The following is a 19,575-nucleotide window of genomic DNA, read 5'->3' on the forward strand; positions in this document are numbered from 1 at the left end:
CATAAAGTACTAGTTTGAAATTTTTATATAGTGAAATCATAATTTCCTTTTTCCATTTTATTCCCCGATTTCATTTCACTACGTTGTATGAAACACGAAATACTTCCTAAGATGCAAACACGAATAAGCACTCGGAATGATTTCCTTTGTATAATAAAACATCCTTTTGTAGTTAAAAGTTGATTTTCATGTAACGTTGAGAAATTTGAAAATGTTATCCAGAGATTATTCTTATAATTGTAAAACTCAAACGGTCCTTAAATTTTGACGTAATATGCAATGCAGTCCCTCAATTTATAATCTGTTCAATGTGATTCTTGAACTTTAACCCAATATATAATGTGCTCCTTGAAATTTTAATTTGTTCAATATAGTTAATCTAGTCTCTGAATTATATAAAACTGTTCAATATTTTCCTTCCATTAATTCAAGATCAGGGACAACATTAAATATTTTCACATAGTATAAGGACTACATTGAACATGTACCAAAAGTTTAGGGACCGCATTGAACAAATTAAAAGTTCAGGGATGACATTGCACATCGAGTCAAAGTTCAGAGGCCACACTGAATAAATTAAAAGTTCGTATATCACACTGTATATCGAGCTAAAATTCACGGATCACTTGTGTCATTTTCCTCACAAAATACTTCCCCTTTTGAATTTTCACATCTCATTTGGAGGGAGGGAAGAGAGGCAGCGAGGGGCATAATAGTCATTCCACCTTCCATTGAAGCCGAGCTCCTTCTCGTTTTGCGGGTACAAGGGAGGCTCGGCCGCGCGCGGGCGATGCTGTTCTGCTTTCCATTTCAATTTTTTTCAGCGGAAGATCGGAGCTTGTCCTCGATTGCTCTCCTCTGCTGTTTTCGGCGCTCGATTTCGACGGCGATCTTCGCGATTCTCTCGAATTCCACCTCCGGATCGACCTCCCCTCCCCCTCTCGGATGAACTGAACCGGCAATGGCGGATTCCGCGACGACGGCGGCGGCGGCGGCGGCGGCGCCGTCCACTCCCCGCTGGAACGTCGAGAGGCCTTTCCTCACGGGCCGCTTCCACCAGGTGATGTTTCTCTCGGTAGCTTCTCGCCGATGAGTCTTGAGGCGATGCCTAGTGTGCTCAACTTCGTTCGATTTCGCGGTGTCTGTTTTCAGGAAGTGAAGGGGACGTCCCGCCTCGCCCTCGATTCGCTCAGGTACGTTAGCTCCCGCGGCGCGGGGATGCTTGTTTTCGAGGCTTTTGACTTGATTGCGCGTGTTGTGTCCGTTGATTTGTGGATTTTTTTTGCAAATTTCGATGGAACGCGAACCAGTGGCGGATCGGACAGGGCAATCGGCTGCTACGAAGCTGCAGTTCAGGTATGGCACAGTGCCCATCAACATGGACTCCCTTCCTATAATGGTCGTAGGCCTTCATTTTCGGGGTCCGTGCTTTTTCCATCGACTTCGAACTTTTTCAGCGTTTGTTTAGATAATGACGCGAATTATAGATACTTCATGGCCTCCTTATAGAAACTGAGATGTGAACTACTTAGCTAAATGCATTACAGACTCCTTCGTTGGTGCGTTTAGCGTCCTAGATTTGACTCCATCAGTTTCGACTTCTTCTGGAAGGAGTATTAATTAGATGGGTAGTAGTAAATGTTGTGTTCTCTTGACTGACTGGAAAAGCACGTCTCTTGAGACCCTGACGGTCGGAACTTCCTTGTTCATTTCACGATAGGAACTTATCGTTGTCGATGATCTTCTCTCTGCTTTGGTTGGTGTGGAAGGACGGTATATATCCATTACGAGATTACGCGGAAAGGAAGACGCTATTTCCTTCCACGTAGATGCATCGATGGACTTAGCACTTCAGGTAACATGCTATGGAATTTTTCCTCTCTTTCTATATCTGACTTCTGAACTTCCGTGATGCAGCCTTCTGTATGTTGTTCTTTCCTAATTTGTTCAATGTATGGTTGCTAGTACTGACTATGTTGACGGCATGGTTGTTGGGAAAACAATGTTTTACTCCGAGCAGGGGGATAATACTTGGAAAATTGGTGGATCTATTATCATAGTTAGTGCTGTCCTGAGTCAAATTTCTAGGTGCCAAGTCATTGGCTACGAAGTGTCTATGCTTGTGCACCTTGAGGATAGGATGACTGTCAACAATTTGAAGTCAAGAAGTGCTGGGATCTTCATTGATTCATTGGCACACTTAACCTGGTTCAGGATTTAAGCAAATGTCAACAGATCAGGCGGTGTTGGGGTTTGGCATTCAGGCTTTCCCAGGCTCACTCCTAAAAATTGATCGACTATTTAAAGTTAAGAACGCATCTCACACGTGCTTAAATTTTGTTTCACTCACAAAAATTGGACTGCTTAAATTTCGCAAAGTCATTCAACTATTAGGAATGTAACCAAGCAAATTGCATTTAAGATACTTGATGTTGGCTTTATAATTGGCATAGTTGTCAGATGAGCTAACCAGGCATTTCGCTGTCAGGAAATGGCTAAAAGGATTTTTCCCTTGTGTCAAAGTTTTCTTCTCATTAGCCATTTTGTGGAGTCAAGGTCCCAGTTCAAGAATGGCCTTGTCAATCATGCCTTTGCGGCAGCCCTCAGAGAGCTGCTTCTGGTAAGTTTTGCATGTTTGAATGCATTCAGCTTCTATATATGCTCATCATGTCATTTATGATGGAAATGTAGAAAGATCTGCTCATATCTTTATTATTACCTCTATTAATAGTTTGTAGGCTGTGTACGGGAGTAAAATCTTTTCCTTAGCTGGATGGGCGAGTGAGTGTGTGTGCGGGCGGGTGGGCATGCGCTCACGCTTGAGAGAGAGAGAGAGATTTCACTTTGGGGCTTTGCTGGGATGTACTATTTTCTAATTGAGATGTTGTTTTTCTTTACCAAAAGCATGAGGAGGAAATATCACATTTATACTTGGAAGGCGGTGAACGTATCTTACTATATCTTCATGTCTAAGTGATGCCTTCATAATACACATTCACTTAGGAAAAATTAACAGCTCCATTGACTTTGAATTCCTGAAGACTGATGCTAAGAATGAACAGTGACAAGCGGGTCAAATCTGTTGGATAATTGCAGAAAAGAAGACGTCAGATCGTTGAAAGTTCAGAGCAATCAATTAAGCTTGCTTGTTAGTGTACGTAATGCTGTCCAATTTTTTATATGCCAGAAGGGTCAAAATTATATGGTCATGATGCAACTAAAAGTTGGTGAATTTATGAAGAGTTCCTAAATGACCAGAGAGTTATAGTTGCGAAGTGTTGCCATTCAAGAAGATCTCTTACCAACTAATATTGCCTCTTCATTACTCTCATCAGGGTTTTGAGGCGAAGGTGGCGCAGCTCGAACACCAATTTCGACTTGGAAGACTTTCCATTCAAGGGCTGTGGTTTTATTGTCAGGTATGTGTATCTCTTAACTCTATGAACACCTGTTAGGGATTTTGCTTGAAGGTTGTTCCATGTTTGCTCCAGCCTATGATGGGGTCCATGCAAGCTTTGTCAGTGGTGATTCAGAAGGTTTCATCCAATAATTTTGTGGGTTCTGCAGTACTTAACCTCTTACAGAGTCAGGTCAGCCTTAAATTAAGCTACACATATAGACAAATATCTCCTCTTTAAAAGATATCTGCATCAGGCAGTGTAGTTTTCGTCATCATTCACTCACATGTGATATTTTTACTGGGTTGCTAATGGAGCTTCCCCTTTATCCAGGCTAAGGTCATGGCTGGCGATAATGTTGTGAGGTCCTTACTGGAAAAGATGATCCAGCAGGCAAGCAACGCGTATCTGAGTATATTAGAAAGGTGAATACAAGTTGGAAATCAAAAAATCTGTTTTCAAATATTAATCCTTGTTAAGTATCTTATCCCTTTATGGAACCGATTCAAAATTCAGAATTGGACTTTATTCTGGTTATGATTGAGTTTTTTTTTTAATGTCTGGGTATGATTGGGGTTAGTATCATTCCATCGGATGGCAGGGATTCAGCATTGAAAGTATATTTTTATGGAGAAATCTTCTGATTATTCTAATATCATAACTAGAATATTTGAAAATCATTACATGCATCCGTCCTCTTCTTGATTAAATTTAATGGTCTGCCTCCTTTTTTGCTGGTGCTTCTGGTGGTTTTACTTTAAAAAGATGAATGAGATGAACATATTACTTCATTGCATCAATCAGTAAAACTGCTTGGCCTTTTTACTTGGTGGTTTTATTTTTTGCTTTTTGGCCAAATCTTTTTTTTTTGTGATTTAATATAATCTTCTTTCTCATGTGGATTGTCATGATGTCTTAGGTGGGTCTATGAAGGAGTTATTGATGACCCTTATGGTGAATTTTTCATCGTGGAGAACAAATCTTTAAAGAAGGTACTGTCATAGTGTGTGATTCACGTTCATTATCTGATGTTGTCACATTTTCCTCTTTGATTTTACGGCTGAACTACCCTGTCATTGTATTTTAGCTTAAGAAAATACTTTCGTGGTTTACTCTCTTTGTTAATTGGCTGCAGCAAGAGGACCTCCATTAATGATTGTTTCAAGCATAAATAAAACCTTTTATTCCGACGCTCTTGCTTTAGGGGTCCTATTGATTGACATGTACCGAATTTAAAGTTGATTGGGACCCTACATTATATGCCGGAATATCTACAAGAATTATGATAAAGTCTTCGAAGTGCTGATTGCCCCATGACTGGGAGGATAGTCACATATCAGCAAAGTGTAGAATTGGAGTCCTATGTCCTTGATTTTCACTTTTCCACCAACAAAAGTCATCATTTAAATTTATCTGTAGCTCCTTATCTTTTGTAGTTGGTCCAATTTTTTCATTGATGTGCTTCCATTGTTTTGCTTTGTGCAGGAAAGCCTTACACAGGATGATGATGCTAAATTTTGGAGTGAGCGTTACAGTCTCAAGGATGGGATTCCTAGCTTTCTTGCAAATATTGCTGAGACAATTTTGACTACTGGAAAATATCTAAATGTGATGAGAGAATGTGGGCACCATGTTCAGGTTTTTAAGCGATTTTGTAAACAATAAATGATTATGCTGTGACCTTCTTGTACCTGCATTAATGGGTCATGTTTATAGGTCCCAGGATCAGACAATGCAAAGTTAATGAGCTCTGGCTCGAACCATCATTATCTTGAATGTATAAGAGCCTCTTATGATTTTGCCAGCGGTGAGCTCTTAAATCTTGTAAGAGAAAAGGTGAGATATTTTTATTCATGTTTTTAATTTTTTATTAGTCATTTTTCTTAAATATCTCTATCAATGGCCATTCATTTTTTTTCAGTTTGGTTGAATTGCATCGAACTCCAATAATATGTTTACATGGAATTTTCTTAATAAGAAATTTCTCCTTTCAGTATGATCTAATGGGAAAGTTGCGGTCTATGAAGCACTATCTTCTCCTTGATCAGGTATGTTCCCTGATTCCGCGAACATGGAATCTTCTTAAAGCACCATTGCTGCCATTAGCAATCATGGTTTCATCCTGAATGTGTCCCTTCCATAGTAGCGAACTGGAAAGGCCTAACTAAGCCCTTCATTACACGCCTTCCCCTTTTAGTCAACATCTTCGCCAGAATTTCGTAGTTGGTCCAATTTTTCCCTTTCTTTCCCTGATCGAGATATCATTTGTCTTGCCCAAAAAAGAATTTCAGCTAACAAAAAATTGGAGCGTGCGGTGAAATCAAGTGAGATTATATCCTTTTTTGGAAGGTATTCAATCAATAATTATAAACAAATAAAGATTACTTTAGAGAATGAAACTAGAACTTTGTTGGATATCATATCTTCACCACCACTCTTTAACTATCTCTGAAAAGTCATCTAACCCTTATTCATATTCTCAATAATAGGAATAGGACTGCATTTCACACGACCAAAATCTAGTAAAATAGGAAAAACTAATTAGAATTGGGTAGGAAGTAAACTAGAACAACCTTAGGAACCAAGAGTTCCCCATCTTCTGTTAGACCAGGTAATGCGTCCACCTACAAGTGGGAGATCAATCAAATTAAATGAAGCAACAAAATCTTGAAACTCTCTTATGCTGATTTTTTCAACAAGTCCTCCTGGCCTTTCAGAAAGACACAAACCATAATAAAATGCCCCCCAATAATCCAAGGCTGCCTCCACCTAATTCTGATCGAAGAAAGCTCATCTAAGAAATTGATATTTTCCAAGTCCTAACAAGGTCCAAACACATGAGAAAGCCTCTCAACATTATCCCTTTTATTTGAAAAACATGCACAATAGAATATTGCCCAACGGAAAAGTCTAGTAAGCTGCAAACATCCTTGCCAAGAAAATTACTATTCTCTAGCACTGCCAACAGCCGTTTCTCTACCCATCTGACATGTTCCTCGAGCTTTAACCAAAGTCAACTCCTCATTTTTGTTTTTTGGAGACAGAGGAAGTGATTTCTCCATTCTTTGACAAATTCTTTTAAAATGTAAGTCTTCCTTCGCATTAGCCTTGAATTTTCATAGATAAGGAGATGGCTTGAGCATGTTTTTTTCCCTCGAAGTATCTCCATTGACATGTAATGGATCTAAGCATGTTGGTGAAAACTAAATTCTCTTTTCCTCCCCTTAGGAATCTCGGCATTACCCTTTTGCAGGTTGATAGACGTCGCGTATAATAGCTTTCCTTCTTGTATTTTGTGATTGAAGCTGAAGTTTCTTTTCTTAGGTTTTTTGTTTGTCGCATTTCATCATCCATGTACCTTATGCTCTTTTAGGGCGATTTCCTGGTTCACTTCATGGATATAGCTCGAGATGAACTCTCAAAGAAGCTTGATGAGATATCTGTGGAGAAGCTGCAGGTTCTATCTCACTGCCCTATTTTAGTGGAGCATGTAAATTTAAATATCAGATGTCTACTGTACAACAATTTCTGGACAGAAAACATTTCTATTGAGACAAGAACTTCTGATTGTATGTGTTTTTCTTTTTGGTTTGCTAAGTAGCCTTTGTCATTTTAAGTCTCTGCTAGACCTCGCCTTGCGTACCACAGCAGCTGCAGCAGACCCTTGCCATGAGGATTTAACATGTTGTGTGGTAAGAAGCTGCTTGCTAGGTCCTCCAATTACTCAGCTGACATTAAATTTGTGGAGAATAGTCTCAATCTGCTCTTACTGAAAAATTATATGGATATTCAGGAAAGATCATCTTTGCTTAAGAGACTGGAAGACATGGAGCTTAACCGCACTATTCCTGATGATAGTGAATTTGAGGAGCCTTTGAGCATTACTGGTCTAGAGACGTTTTGTCTTAGTTACAAGGTATGTTTCCCCTGCTTCTATCCTCCTTTGTGTGTGAAAACATACACGTCATGTGCCGGAATATGACTTAATGAATCATGATTATGGCCCTTGTGTGGAAAGTGACATTCAACAGCTAAAACTCTTAGAGCCTCAATTTTTGTAGGGAAAATTACTTGGACAACCTTGCAATTATGATTAAATTTCTAGGACAATATATTTTGAAAAATGACTTGGTCAGCCCTCCTGTTTTGATCGAATTACTTAGGGCCCGTTTGGCAAGTTGCCAAACAGTGAAAATTTCTATTATTTTGTTTCCAGAATCAGTTTTGGAACAAAAATCCGTTTGGTAAACTTTTTGTTCTCGGGCACAGTTTGTAAAAAATTGTTCCTAGAATCAGTTTTGAAACAGAATCAAAAAGCAAAAAAATGTAGCTTCTTGATTCTGGGAACAAAAATCAGAATTGCAAAAGAAATTATTTTTTTTCCTTCTTTCCTGTTGTTTACTGTTCTTCTTCTTCTTCAATTCTTCTTGCCTGGCCGGCGACCAGCGACCGGCAACACAGGTGAGGGCCGGCGAGGGTGTCGTGGCCCTCACCCAGGCCGCTAGCGGCGAGGGCCGCCCTCGCCGGCCTTTTCCAGCCCTCGCTTGAGCCGGCGAGGGCCGCCCTTGAGGCTCACAGCCTGGGCGGGGGTGGCGGTGAAAATCCAGCCCTCGCCGGATCCGGCGAGGGCGGCCCTCGCCCAGGCCGCGAGGGTCCAACCCTCGCCCTCGCCAGCGAGGTGGACCCTTGCCTGTGGCCAGTCGCCGGCCATGGCCAAGAAGGAGGAGAAGAAAAAAAGAAAAGAAAAAAAAAGAAAAAAGAAAGAAAGAAATATTAAAATATTTAAAAATATTATTAATAAAAAGAAATTTTGTGCCGTTACCAAACGCATTTCTGTTCTTTTTCTATTCCAGGAATGGAAATTTTGGGCCATTACCAAATGCCTTCAAATGCTCAGAATCAGTTCCTGGGCACAGAATCATTGCCATGCGCACCCTTAGACAACCCTTGTATTTTCATCAACTTTTAGAAAACCCCCTCTATATGGTCAAAAACTACTTTGAAACCCTTTTTTAATTAGATGTTCAAAGAAAAATAGTAATTGCAATGCTAATGAGACAAGTTTTGCTCGTCTTCGAAGATTTGCAAACTATTATAAACTAGATCTTAATTTTTGTCCGAGTAATTTTAAACTAATTTATTTTTTTAAAGTGGCTTTTGGAAAAAATTGAATTAGTTTGGAATACTTAAAAAATATTAAAACTTAGTTTAAAAATCTTTGAAGAAGTAAAACTTGACTCATTAGCACTGTAGTTACTCTTTATCTCAAATACCTTATTAATGAAGGGGATTCCAAGGGATTCGAGCAAAACCGGAGAGCTGTCCAAGTAATTTTTTAAAACACAACTGGAGGTTTGCTATAGTAACTTACCCTACTTTTCATAACTCCAATTGCCTTTTGGATTACCATGTCATTTGGTATTCCTTGACATTGGGTGAAGAGTAGCTTATGTCTACTATACTTAATTTTTTTGATCTTGTCCCTTGTTATGACCATATTCAATAGGAATGTTAGTTCCTGGAAATTACAAGGTGTCAGATGACTACATCTTTCACTTATACTTGTTTCACTTTTAACATAGTGTCATAAGGGTTAACATTGTCATTGACGTGCTGTTGCTTTTGCATTTTCAGGTTCGGTGGCCATTATCCATTGTTATATCAAGAAAAGCCTTGATGAAATATCAGTTGATTTTCCGCTTTCTTTTTCACTGTAAACATGTAGAACGCCAGCTCTGTGGATCATGGCAAGTGCATCAAGTATGTGTCTGCTTTGAAGTATTATCTGAAAGAATACCTTACTCTTCCATGTGTAAATTCTCCTCGTATTCTCTATCCAGGGAGTCCGTGCTCTTAAACCCGGTGGAACGGCTATAACAAGATCCTCTCTGCTGTGCCGCAGTATGCTTAAATTTATTAACAGCCTTCTGCACTACCTTACTTTTGAGGCAGGTTTTCTACTTTTATTTTTCATCCTGAATGCTTTTACTGGGGCACAATTGTTCTTATTATTCCTTCATCAAGTGAACAAGTGAAAGATGACAGGAAAAAGAAGCTTTCTTCTTTGTTTTAGCTCTTCGGTTATTGATCTTTCCTATTAAGTACATGAATTAGCTCAGGCAACATGAGCATATATGCATGCTACGGAAAGAGATGGAACTGTGACCTGAAATGAAAGGGATCCATTTAGAGCAATATAATATTATCCTCTTGTCCCATTGTCGAAGAACTCTCAATTCTTAATTATCATGTAAATAAATGCGATACTTGACCACAATATGAAATGAGGCGAACAAGATTGTACAACAGGACTTGTCACTCTTACGTGTATTATGCTTGACTAGGAGCAGTATTATTGGCAGCGCAGTGGTGCAAGCCGTGTCCTTATGTATGAGTGGTGGGAATCTATGGCTAAGGATGATTTAAACTTTTGGCTGCATTCTTTACTTAAACCCGAGCTAGGCACCTACTGGTTCAATCATCTTATTTAGGTTTATTTTTTTTCTCAGGTTCTTGAACCTAATTGGCATGTGATGCATAATAGACTTCAGACTGCAAAGAGCATAGACGAGGTTGGTTGGACTTCTCTCTCTCTCTCCCCTGGAAGGAAAAAGGAAAGCAAAGGGGGGTTGTGCTTCATTGAGATGCCTTGACACGTGGCTTTCAAAAGTTTCCTTTTAGCGTTACTGTCCGTCTAGTTTTGCTTATTACGTATCTGTCTCTGTGGACAGGTCATCCAACATCACGATTATTTCCTCGAGAAGTGTTTGAGAGAATGTTTACTTCTTTTGCCTGGCCTACTCAAGGTTTGTCCTGATTGCCATATTTAAATGAAAAAGCGAGCTTTTGAGTCATTGCCTATTCGTTTAGGATAGTGGTGATACGTTTGAGATATTTGAGTTCCACGTGAATACTGCAATAGATATTAGTGGCAGGGAATTTGTTCCTAGAAGAACGCCTAGAATCTCTCGTTGCATCACTGTCAGCCTCTTGCGACACTTGTAATGCGACTTTACGTTGGTTGTGCAAGCTCCGTATCAGACGAGTTCTATGACATGAGCTAAACCAAAGCTATTGGTCAGATTGATAACTGTGGCACTAATTCATAGGATTTAGCTGAAACTGCAATACAGAACTACATACTTTATTTGTTTTCCGTGGTTCACCTGTACAAGTGGATTTTATGATGCAGAAAGTGGAGAAGTTGAAGCTGTTGTGTGTACAATATGCTGCAGCCACTCAGTGGCTGATATCGTCTTCTGTAGACATCCCGCAGTTTCATGAAAAACCAGATAACTCCCGAAGGTCAGAAGATCCCAAGTCACGGAAATTGGTAACCCAATCTCAGGCTTCAAGATCAATGACGAAAAATGCAACGGTGACCAATTCTGTCCTGTAAGTATGGAACTATGAGAAAAGATGCAACGTTGTCGATATACAATACGAGGTCCTCTCTGCCATTCTCATTCAATTCGTTGTTGCAGCAAATTCGAGAAGGAGTTTAATGCTGAGATCCAGAGCCTGGGCACAATTTTGAGCAGTCATTCACAAGCAGAGCCGTATCTGACTCACCTTGCACAGTGGATCCTCGGTGTTGGAAAGAATCAATAGGTTCTGGTTCGCTTTTCCTTGAATTGAAGTAATCTATTCTGTAGGCCTATCGAGGATCATTTTTCTCATGCTTCCATCTGAAAGCTTCATGTCTATTTTTCCTTTCACTCTCCCTCTTTGTTTCATATGTCGAATCGTGTGATATGTTGCGAGCATGAGGTGTCCTAAGCCCAATAGGTTCGGATTTTAGTTGGACTGGAAGCAGGGCGGTGAATCAACTTGTTTTTGAACTAGTTTGTGCACTTCAGGCTTGAGCAACAATCTGGTATTAGCTCTTGACCACTCTGATCTTCTGTAGGATCTTCATGAATGCCTTATGTGGCATCCCTAAGAGGTCAAATATTATGAAGTGTCAAAACAACAAATGAAGTAACAAAAGAAAACCTCAGAAGAGAGAGGTGTCAATGCTTTATAACCAATGTTCCATCACTCTCTAATTTGTTTTTGCTACTCAAGCAGAAGTGTTAAGGCAGCTTCAAATGAATGCATTCCTCATGGTTGTGGTACATAAAAGGTGCCTAAACATTGTGAGCAGTGACTTTAGTTATTTTACACAATTAGATAATCACAAAATAATGACATAGCCAAATTCCAGTGCGAAAAATTGTCAGACGGTTGCTGCTTTAAGAGAGAGAAAATCGGATATTTTGTTTGTGTAGAAATCTGGCTGTATTTTGTTGTCTGGGCTTTGAAGCATTGACAAAGAGGTCACACCTATCAAAAGAACATTGAACGATCAGAACCAGAAATAGAGAACAGAAGTTGGAAAAGAATGAAAGACTTAACTAGGCACCTGAGAGAACTAGGAGAGTTTTACAGCCTCCATTTTGCCCAAACAGAATATCAGTATCCAGTCTGTCCCCGACCATGCAAATTTGAGACTTTTGAATGCCAAATCTGCCGAGACAAGAGGAGAAGAAGTTTGGTGACCAAATAGATGAGTGAGAGTAAGAAATGCTAAGTTGGGGAAAGATCTGCATTCTAATTGATGACATTACTTGTGATTGAATGGTCCAACATCTATCTATATTAACCAGTAACATCCTGCCATCATGATAAAGTATTTACTTCGAATAGGGAAAGAACTAAGTGAGACTGAGAATTCAGTTTTATCAAAGCATAAAACCTACATCGCTCATCACAATGACTATAGTTAACGGAAAAGGAATACTGGGATTAAGCCCTCAAGTTAGATCATTCATATGCAATAACTTAGTCCTTGTTTAGCTTCTTGTGGCTGCTGCACTGTTTTCTCATTAGCCAAGCTATAAGGCAAAATTGTAGTAGAACAATACGAATAGCATGCTAGACAAAGTCTTTACTCCGAATGATTAGCATAAAAAGATGTAATGTTTTCTCCTTCCTGTTCAATGAAGTCCCTAAACTTGAATTAATGGAAGGACAACATTGAGCATTTTCATATAGTTCAGAGACTAAATTAAACATGTACAAAAAATTTAGGAACGATATTAAACAGATTAAATGTTCAGGGACCACATTGCACATTAGGTTAAAGTTCAAGGATCACATTGAACAAATTAAAAACTTAGGGATCACATTGCACCTTGGGCCGAAGTTCAAATTCTGTTTGTGTCATTTTCCCTTTGGTATTTGCAAACTTCTAGTGCATTTCTCAAGGATAATGAACGGAGCACCTCAGTAGTGACTCAAAATCTAATAAGTTGACCTTGCTCTCATTGATCCTACCCACTTCCTAGGCAAGCTAACAAATAAATTGAGTGCAACACCACTTCTATGTGATGTTTATGCTCACCACTTCTATGTGATGTTTATGCTCACCACTTCTATGTGATGTTTATGCTCATATAACCTGCATTAGGACTTCCAGGGCACAGGAGATAAAGGAAGGAAATATACTATTCAGAGCCTTACTTGTTTGCTAGGTAGTCCATCATGAAAGTTGATGGCTTCCCTACAACTAATGGCTCACGCTGAGTCGATCCACTGATGGCACCAACCATAGAACCACCACCTGTTACGAGGATGCACAATGGTAACTGGTGAAAATGAGGGACATATAGCAAATCCAACAATATCATGGAATCAAAGCAAGCAACTTAAGCTGGTTCTCTCTAAGCAGTATCTTAAGACCCGAAAAGTTGATTAATTTGATGGATCATCTTCAAGATCATATTAAAAAACCATACCACTTCACTTTGTCTGCATGTCCTCAAAAACTTCTGACTGGATATCTAAGACAATTTAGTACATACTATGAGCCAAAAGGTAGAAAAACTCTACCTATGTTATACATTGCTTCAGAGGTCCAAAACCTTGCAGAGAAACATTGACATGGCATTTTCTTTTCATCTTAATGATCGATCATCAAGCTCACATAAGAGATGCAGAGTAATAACAGAATCATTGGGAGGCAAGATGTGTATACTTCATGTGAGGATAAAAGGTGTGGGTGATAGCAAACCTGCCCATTCCTGTGCATCAGTGAGATGAGTTACGGCATCGCGGTTAGTGGCAATGAATAGACATCCAGGATTTTCGCGTATACAAAGTGTTGCATACCTTCAAAAGCCGATGAAAACTTATGTGTGAAAGACCATTAAACATATAGGTTTTTGCATGAAGCAAAAATTGTAGGTTCATATTACAGATTTGACCATGCAGCAACTTCCTTCCGGCTCTGTAGAAGAGCTGTGTTTTGCTAGGATAGCAAAGAAATGAAGCAGTTATATATACAAATTTGGTTATCACTGCACGGAAAGTAATTCGTTTTATCTTCCAAATAATTTGTATTCTCTGGTTATACATATCATGGAGTGATGCAAGAGCGCTACATGGCTTTCACAACGACCACACAATTCCATAATGTTGAACTTACTGGACTTTGTAGTAATTGAAGTATCGATCAAATCCAACTACAACAGCACCAACCTTCATTTCCACATTGCAGAAAAAGAACAAATAAGCTCATAGGATATTCATATGAATAAATGGACAAGAAATTCCGAAAAAAAGAGAATGAGCTTACATCCTCATCATGCTCCATGTAGTATCCAGGCTTGAGCTCTATCTTTTTCCCACCGTCTTCCTGTTAAGTGGTACATGATCTCGTCAGTTAGCACTGCAACACCTTCTGAGTGGTTGCTAAAATTGCACTGGAAATAACATTTTGGCGTGAGTGTAATTTACATGACAGATGCCTGGGGTGGTTGCGGGTTGGGGTAAACAGGGAGGAAAATGGCTGATGCGGATATAATGCATTGTAAGACTGTAAAAGACAGACCGATGAAGCAAGGACTTAATACATCCAGGAGATTCGAACATCCGTCAGATATTATGAGACAACGTACAGGACCAGTCAACTCACAAAAGTAGGAAACCCCACAATTGGGTGATAATATAAATAGATGATTCTGAAATCTTGGTCATTAGATCCATTCACAAATCACCCAGCAAACCTCGGGCCTGCCAGTGTAAATGAGTTCAATGGATCATGCACTTCAGTAAGAACATCACAGATAAGATGAGTACCCAGTCTGCAAGAAGGCATTTGTTTTGGAGGATCTAGAGTCAAGGAGATATTTATGTATGTATTTGGGGGGAGAGAGATTTTTTTCTTTTTTTGAGAGGCGAAGAAGGTTGGGGGGGGGGGGGGGGGAGGGTTGCTGTTCTTTGAAATAATCGTATAGATATAGAAATGAAATATATCTTAGACAAGGAAATAACAGAAAGAAAAGGGAAAATGAAAACGATTCACATAGCATCTGACATTTCAATATGATGTCTGCTTGTACTGTATTTAGGAGAAAGAAGGATTTAGAAGTTGTTCGTACAGGACCGCCGAGGTATTGAAATCCAGCTAGCTCAAGCTCCTTCAAGATGCCATCCTCACCAATCACATAAACCTAAGCCATAATTAGCCATTAGCACTTCGATAGTATTGGCTAAAGAAGCTATGCAGCAAAAGTAGAACACTTTTTAGAAGCCTGGTCCTGTAATTCAGAGTTGTTGCATACTTTGAAACCAAAGTTAATCCCCTACATTGTGGTTTAGAAAAATGCAATTACCAAAGAGGTGCAACTAGTTTCCTTGCTGAATTGATTCAAATCCTGAATATTGTATCTATTTCTAGCATTCATGGTCAAATGAGCAAAGTTTCACGTGCCAAAGAATGAACCGATATGCAAAGCATACCTTTTTATCCCTGGGGAAATTGATAGATTTTAGGTACGCAGCAGCTGCAAAAGACGACGCGAATATCTCTTCCTGAAACAAGATAAATTTTGGATAGAAGCAAGCGAGAGAATCACCACCGGAAAAGGATGCGGAAGTCGCAGGCTAACCTCTTTCACATTGAGCCCAAGGGTCTCGAACTTCTTTCCATATTGCTTCCTGGACTTGGTCGAGTTGTTGGTAACGAAAACCAACCTCTTGCCCTAAAAGGTTAAGGATGATGAACAATCACTTCATTGACAAGGAGAGACAAACCTCCTATACAACAATGTTCTAATGGATTCAAACTACTAAAGCGCTCAGCAAGATATCACAATATCTTGTCCAGTGCAAGTTCAGCTGGTATTAGCAAAGATGGAGATTGAAATGGGAAAAACCCTTCTGCTACACAGCAACTCAAGAAGAGGAAAACCCAGGACCCCTGCCTTCTTCTGCAGGAAGAAGAAGAAGTGCCAAGTAGAAAAGGTGGAGATGGCCTACAGTCCGAACATGCCGGAACACGTTATACCATACCTTTGAGCGGAGCATATCGAGCGTTGCAGGGACTCCATCAATCAGGCTATCCCCTTTCCATATGACTCCTGAAAGAAGAAGAATACATGCAAGAGCAGCGTCACGACCGCCGTTTCAGCTACCCCGCTTCGAAAGCAACGGCTCTCCCGCGCGATCGCAACCGAGGAGGAGCGCGGCCCGGCGCCGGGGAAACACGGGAAGAAGCGAGAGCGAGAAGGTACGGAGGTTCTCACCGTCGCAGTCGAAGATGAAGGTCTCGACGGAGTCGATGAGGTCGTCGGCGTCCTGGAGGGGCTGCGCCGAGGCGCGGGCCTTGAGGGTCTCCATCCTCGGCCGGGGCTTGCTCGGATCGCCGCTAGAGCAGAAGCTGCTCCTCCTCCATGCGGCGCCGCCGCCCGCGAACCGAGACGGCGGCGGAGGAGACGGCGACGGCGGAGGAGACGGAGGAGGGACGGCGCGAGCGGCGGAGGGCCTGGGGACGGCGGAGAACAACCTCTGCGATGGCGCGCCGCAGCTGATCACTCCTCTGCTTAACATCTCCCCTTCCTTCCTTCCCCTCTGTTTTTCTCGTCCCTTCTCCCTCTCCGACGACACTCGCCTTAATTTCTTCGCATTTGTCCTAATTTTATTTATTCATTTTTTACCCAAATTTTTTTTAAAAAAAAATGGATTTTAAATATGTGGCTTTTAAATTTCTGTGGCCGTTGGCTTCCCCCCTCCGATCAAGAAGAGAGAGGCTTGGGGTTGGGGTTCCGTGCTGACGTGGCGGTTCGGATGGAGGATATCGATCTCTTTATCCTACACCCCCTTGTTCCCCTCTCGGCACATTTCACTTTTCTACCAAGAATTTCTTCTACATGCGCGAACCAATTCCCATCCATGCTAACCACTGGGGTTTGTCCTAACGGGGGAGGTGGGAAGTTCGAATCTTCACCTTCTCGGGGGGTTAGGGGTGGGGACGTGTAATTTCAGATGTGGGTTTCGACTCCCACGCCCTGCAAGAGGCAGGATAAAAGCCTGAGAATGAGTTGAGAATTAGAGTGGGACAGACAAAAAAAAAAAAAAAAATTTTCCCATCCATGCTGACCTGGCATACTTGAAATTAGGGATGGCGATTCCCGACACGGTAAAATGACTAGGCTCGACCACGGCACGAAGCGACTGGACTGGACTCGGGTGGATGCTGCTACTGTTCGAGTCGGTTTCGTGCCAACACGAGCAGGGCGGTTAATAATTGTGTCGTGTTCGTGTCGAATCTGCTCGACAGAAGAAGAAGAAAAGAAAAACGATCCGTATAACCCTTTTAAATTAAGGAAATAGTATCAACACAACCTACACCTGATCTCTTTAGATTCGATTACCTAGAAGACCGTTGTGTTATGTTATTGATGATACTACAGTGACTAAGAACAAGTTGTTCAATTTGTTTTGATGATATATTGTTAGGAAAATTATCCAAAAAGTCATCAATTTATTGAACTTTTGCCAATTCACTCCTGAAACTTTTAATTCTGTCAACTGAGTTATAAACCTTTTCACACTCTGCCAATTAAATATATTCATGACCGAAAATTGTTAATATGGATGCCGGCCATTGGTAAGGGCAAGTCTCACTTGCTCGCTCCCCTTTGGCAAGGCTTGACCTCGACGTTACTGGGCGAGGTCGACCTCACCCTACCATTGGTGAGACTTGAACTCGCAAGCCAACCTCGCCTAGCGACGGAGAGGGTGAGCCTCGCTGGCCCTTGCCTCTGGCCGGTCGTTGGCCATCATTGACGCCCGATGACCGGCTAGAGGGAGAAGGGAAGAAAAAAATGAAAGAAAAGAAAAAAATAGAAATAGAAAAAGAAAAAGAATAAAATATTATAAAAAATTGTCCATATCAACGCTAGTCGCGTCATGTCGGATGGCTGGTATCCTTGTTAGCGATTTTCGGCTAAAATTGGCTGGATGGACTTAATTGGTAAATTGTGAAAATGTTGAGAACTCGATTGACACAATTAAAAGGTTTATGACTTTTTTTATGACTGAATTTATAAAAGTGCAATAAGTTTATGACTTTTTTTGACAATTTTCCATCTATTGTTGACAGACTATAGTAAGCATGAATCATATCTCTTGTAAGGTTCATGATCGGGGGTTGATTTCATAATACGTCATGGGATATCATGCATTCGTGTCGACTCGTTATTTTAATTATGTCACACAGATCGTGTCGTGTCAATTGTCATTGTTTTGGTCACGTCCGTGTTTTGAAATTCGGTATGATTAACTAATTGTAACCCGAGTAGATCAATTCCGTAGGATATCTTTATGTCGACACGACATAAACATACTTGAGATGGGGCTTACCTGACTTTCAGCATATAATTTGAGTGTCATAAGTTCGATGTTACATGTTAGACAAGAACTTACACCATATAAACCATCAAGAGGATTGTGAAGCTTCTCCGTGGACTTAGAAAGAAAGTTTCTTGATAATTCTGTGAATACACTTGCTTGTTAGATTATTGAGTAAAATTAGAGGTTGCAAAACACGGGAACGTTTGAGTAATGAAAGTGAAATTATAATATCCTTTGTATTGTTTGATGTAGGATGCAATCTCTCGAAATTTTCTCCCCGAACGTAAGGCACACTAATCGAGCTACGTAAATCATGTGCTTTCAATTTGTTCTACGCCTTACAAATTTTTTTTTGGGCAAGCTATGCCTTACAATTTATTAATCTGCAAATCGAATTGGTTTTGATGACAATTGTCAATTTGAAACGGTGGTGCTTGGGGTCGAAATCGCGGCCTCTGATGATTGCATAAAGGCCCAGCCCACGATCACGGAGAATGGAATTGGGGAGTTTGAATCCTCGAACTGGCGGGGGAACTCGACGGAGGAGCAATGGGAAACTTTGACATGGCTGTTCTTGGAGACGTGCATGGTAGGCCGAGGAGCAGCACGCGACGCCGTAACCCTACGATAACGCGAAGAGATCATGGCTGAGCCAAAGACGTGGAGAAGCTCGTGGGAAAAGTTGGAAGAGGATGCAATGGAGCTTCGATACAGAGAACGGCGAAGAAGAAGACACACTCGACCTATGCCAAAACTCCGCCGAACTTTAATGACATCATAGTTTCTCGTAAACGTGTACTTTTTCTTTTCGAGTGTGGTTTTAGATCCTTCCGATGTCTGTAGGTTTAGCTTATGGTGTCGTTTAGTTGACTTTTTCCTTGACATACGTGGCTTGTATCTCAGTTTTTGGTATTATCATGTCTTCGTTCGGAATGCCGTCTTTCCCGGTTCCTACTTTTTGGTATCATCATGTCTTGGAAGTTCCAAAGCAATTCAATTTCCTTTCAAACGCATCTTCAAGCACTTTTACCATTGTAAGTAGTAGGGGTGAGCGGTTCTAAATTACGGATAGGTTCCACCTGGAACTTAGAAACTACCCATGGAAACATGTTCCTCATTTTTTGGAACCTAAAAGCTACTCATGGAAACATGTGCCTCATCATGTCAGGTTCAAAGGTATGTAGGGTAGGTTCAAGGTTCCAAAAACAGGTTCCAGGGACGATTTCAGGGTCTACCTAGGTTTCACGTGTATTATTAATTGAACAATTGCAGTAAATTATCACCTTTAATGACCATCATTTGCTGCTACAATCCATTGATCACGACTTATATTTAGACACACGAAAAATATGAAATATTAATAAGTCATAAAATGAAAGCTCAGACTAATGGTTCTAGATTATACACTCATCATGTAACACTATGAAATACCGTAGGATCACGCGAAGAAATAAACCAAGAAAAAATACAAAAAACTTGTTTAAGGTTTCATGTTTCA

The 19,575-nt window shown here is 40.5% G+C and overlaps 2 protein-coding genes across 2 annotated transcripts; one reads left to right on the forward strand and one right to left on the reverse strand.

Moving 5' to 3' along the window:
• Nucleotides 1–748: 748 nt before the first annotated feature.
• Nucleotides 749–11,116, forward strand: LOC115690136 (gamma-tubulin complex component 2). Its single transcript, XM_030616392.2, has 21 exons — nucleotides 749–1,060; nucleotides 1,153–1,193; nucleotides 1,311–1,356; nucleotides 1,721–1,855; nucleotides 2,489–2,620; nucleotides 3,336–3,419; nucleotides 3,492–3,590; nucleotides 3,732–3,823; nucleotides 4,318–4,390; nucleotides 4,884–5,036; nucleotides 5,115–5,234; nucleotides 5,393–5,446; nucleotides 6,772–6,855; nucleotides 7,016–7,090; nucleotides 7,192–7,314; nucleotides 9,033–9,158; nucleotides 9,239–9,346; nucleotides 9,908–9,970; nucleotides 10,130–10,204; nucleotides 10,591–10,793; nucleotides 10,883–11,116. The coding sequence occupies exons 1-21, from the start codon at nucleotides 962–964 to the stop codon at nucleotides 11,007–11,009; spliced, it is 2,112 nt and encodes a 703-aa protein (XP_030472252.1). The 5' UTR covers nucleotides 749–961; the 3' UTR covers nucleotides 11,010–11,116.
• Nucleotides 11,117–11,379: 263 nt separating this feature from the next.
• LOC115690138 (phosphoglycolate phosphatase 1A, chloroplastic-like) lies at nucleotides 11,380–16,340 on the reverse strand. Its single transcript, XM_030616394.2, has 11 exons — nucleotides 15,968–16,340; nucleotides 15,735–15,802; nucleotides 15,332–15,424; nucleotides 15,183–15,254; nucleotides 14,822–14,893; nucleotides 14,017–14,076; nucleotides 13,867–13,919; nucleotides 13,453–13,550; nucleotides 12,903–13,002; nucleotides 11,803–11,906; nucleotides 11,380–11,723 (listed from the first exon to the last, which is right to left on the reverse strand). Exons 1-11 carry the CDS (start codon nucleotides 16,269–16,271, stop codon nucleotides 11,617–11,619), a joined length of 1,131 nt encoding a protein of 376 aa, XP_030472254.2. The 5' UTR covers nucleotides 16,272–16,340; the 3' UTR covers nucleotides 11,380–11,616.
• Between the last annotated feature and the right edge of the window lie 3,235 nt (nucleotides 16,341–19,575).

This window comes from Syzygium oleosum, unplaced genomic scaffold, assembly GCF_021117445.2.
Source record: "Syzygium oleosum isolate NSW1041296 unplaced genomic scaffold, Sole_v2.1 Sole_v2.30, whole genome shotgun sequence".
Taxonomy (NCBI): domain Eukaryota; kingdom Viridiplantae; phylum Streptophyta; class Magnoliopsida; order Myrtales; family Myrtaceae; genus Syzygium; species Syzygium oleosum.

Coding starts and splice junctions, on each gene's coding strand:
- LOC115690136 (XM_030616392.2), top strand. CDS start 962: ATGGCGGATTCCGCGACGACGGCGGCGGCGGCGGCGGCGGCGCCGTCC. Junction 2,621..3,335: donor CCCTCAGAGAGCTGCTTCTG/GTAAGTTTTGCA, acceptor TACTCTCATCAG/GGTTTTGAGGCGAAGGTGGC. Junction 9,347..9,907: donor TGCACTACCTTACTTTTGAG/GCAGGTTTTCTA, acceptor TTTTTTTCTCAG/GTTCTTGAACCTAATTGGCA.
- LOC115690138 (XM_030616394.2), bottom strand. CDS start 16,271: ATGTTAAGCAGAGGAGTGATCAGCTGCGGCGCGCCATCGCAGAGGTTG. Junction 14,077..14,821: donor TTCAATACCTCGGCGGTCCT/GTACGAACAACT, acceptor ACCACTTAACAG/GAAGACGGTGGGAAAAAGAT. Junction 11,724..11,802: donor AACTCTCCTAGTTCTCTCAG/GTGCCTAGTTAA, acceptor TTCTTTTGATAG/GTGTGACCTCTTTGTCAATG.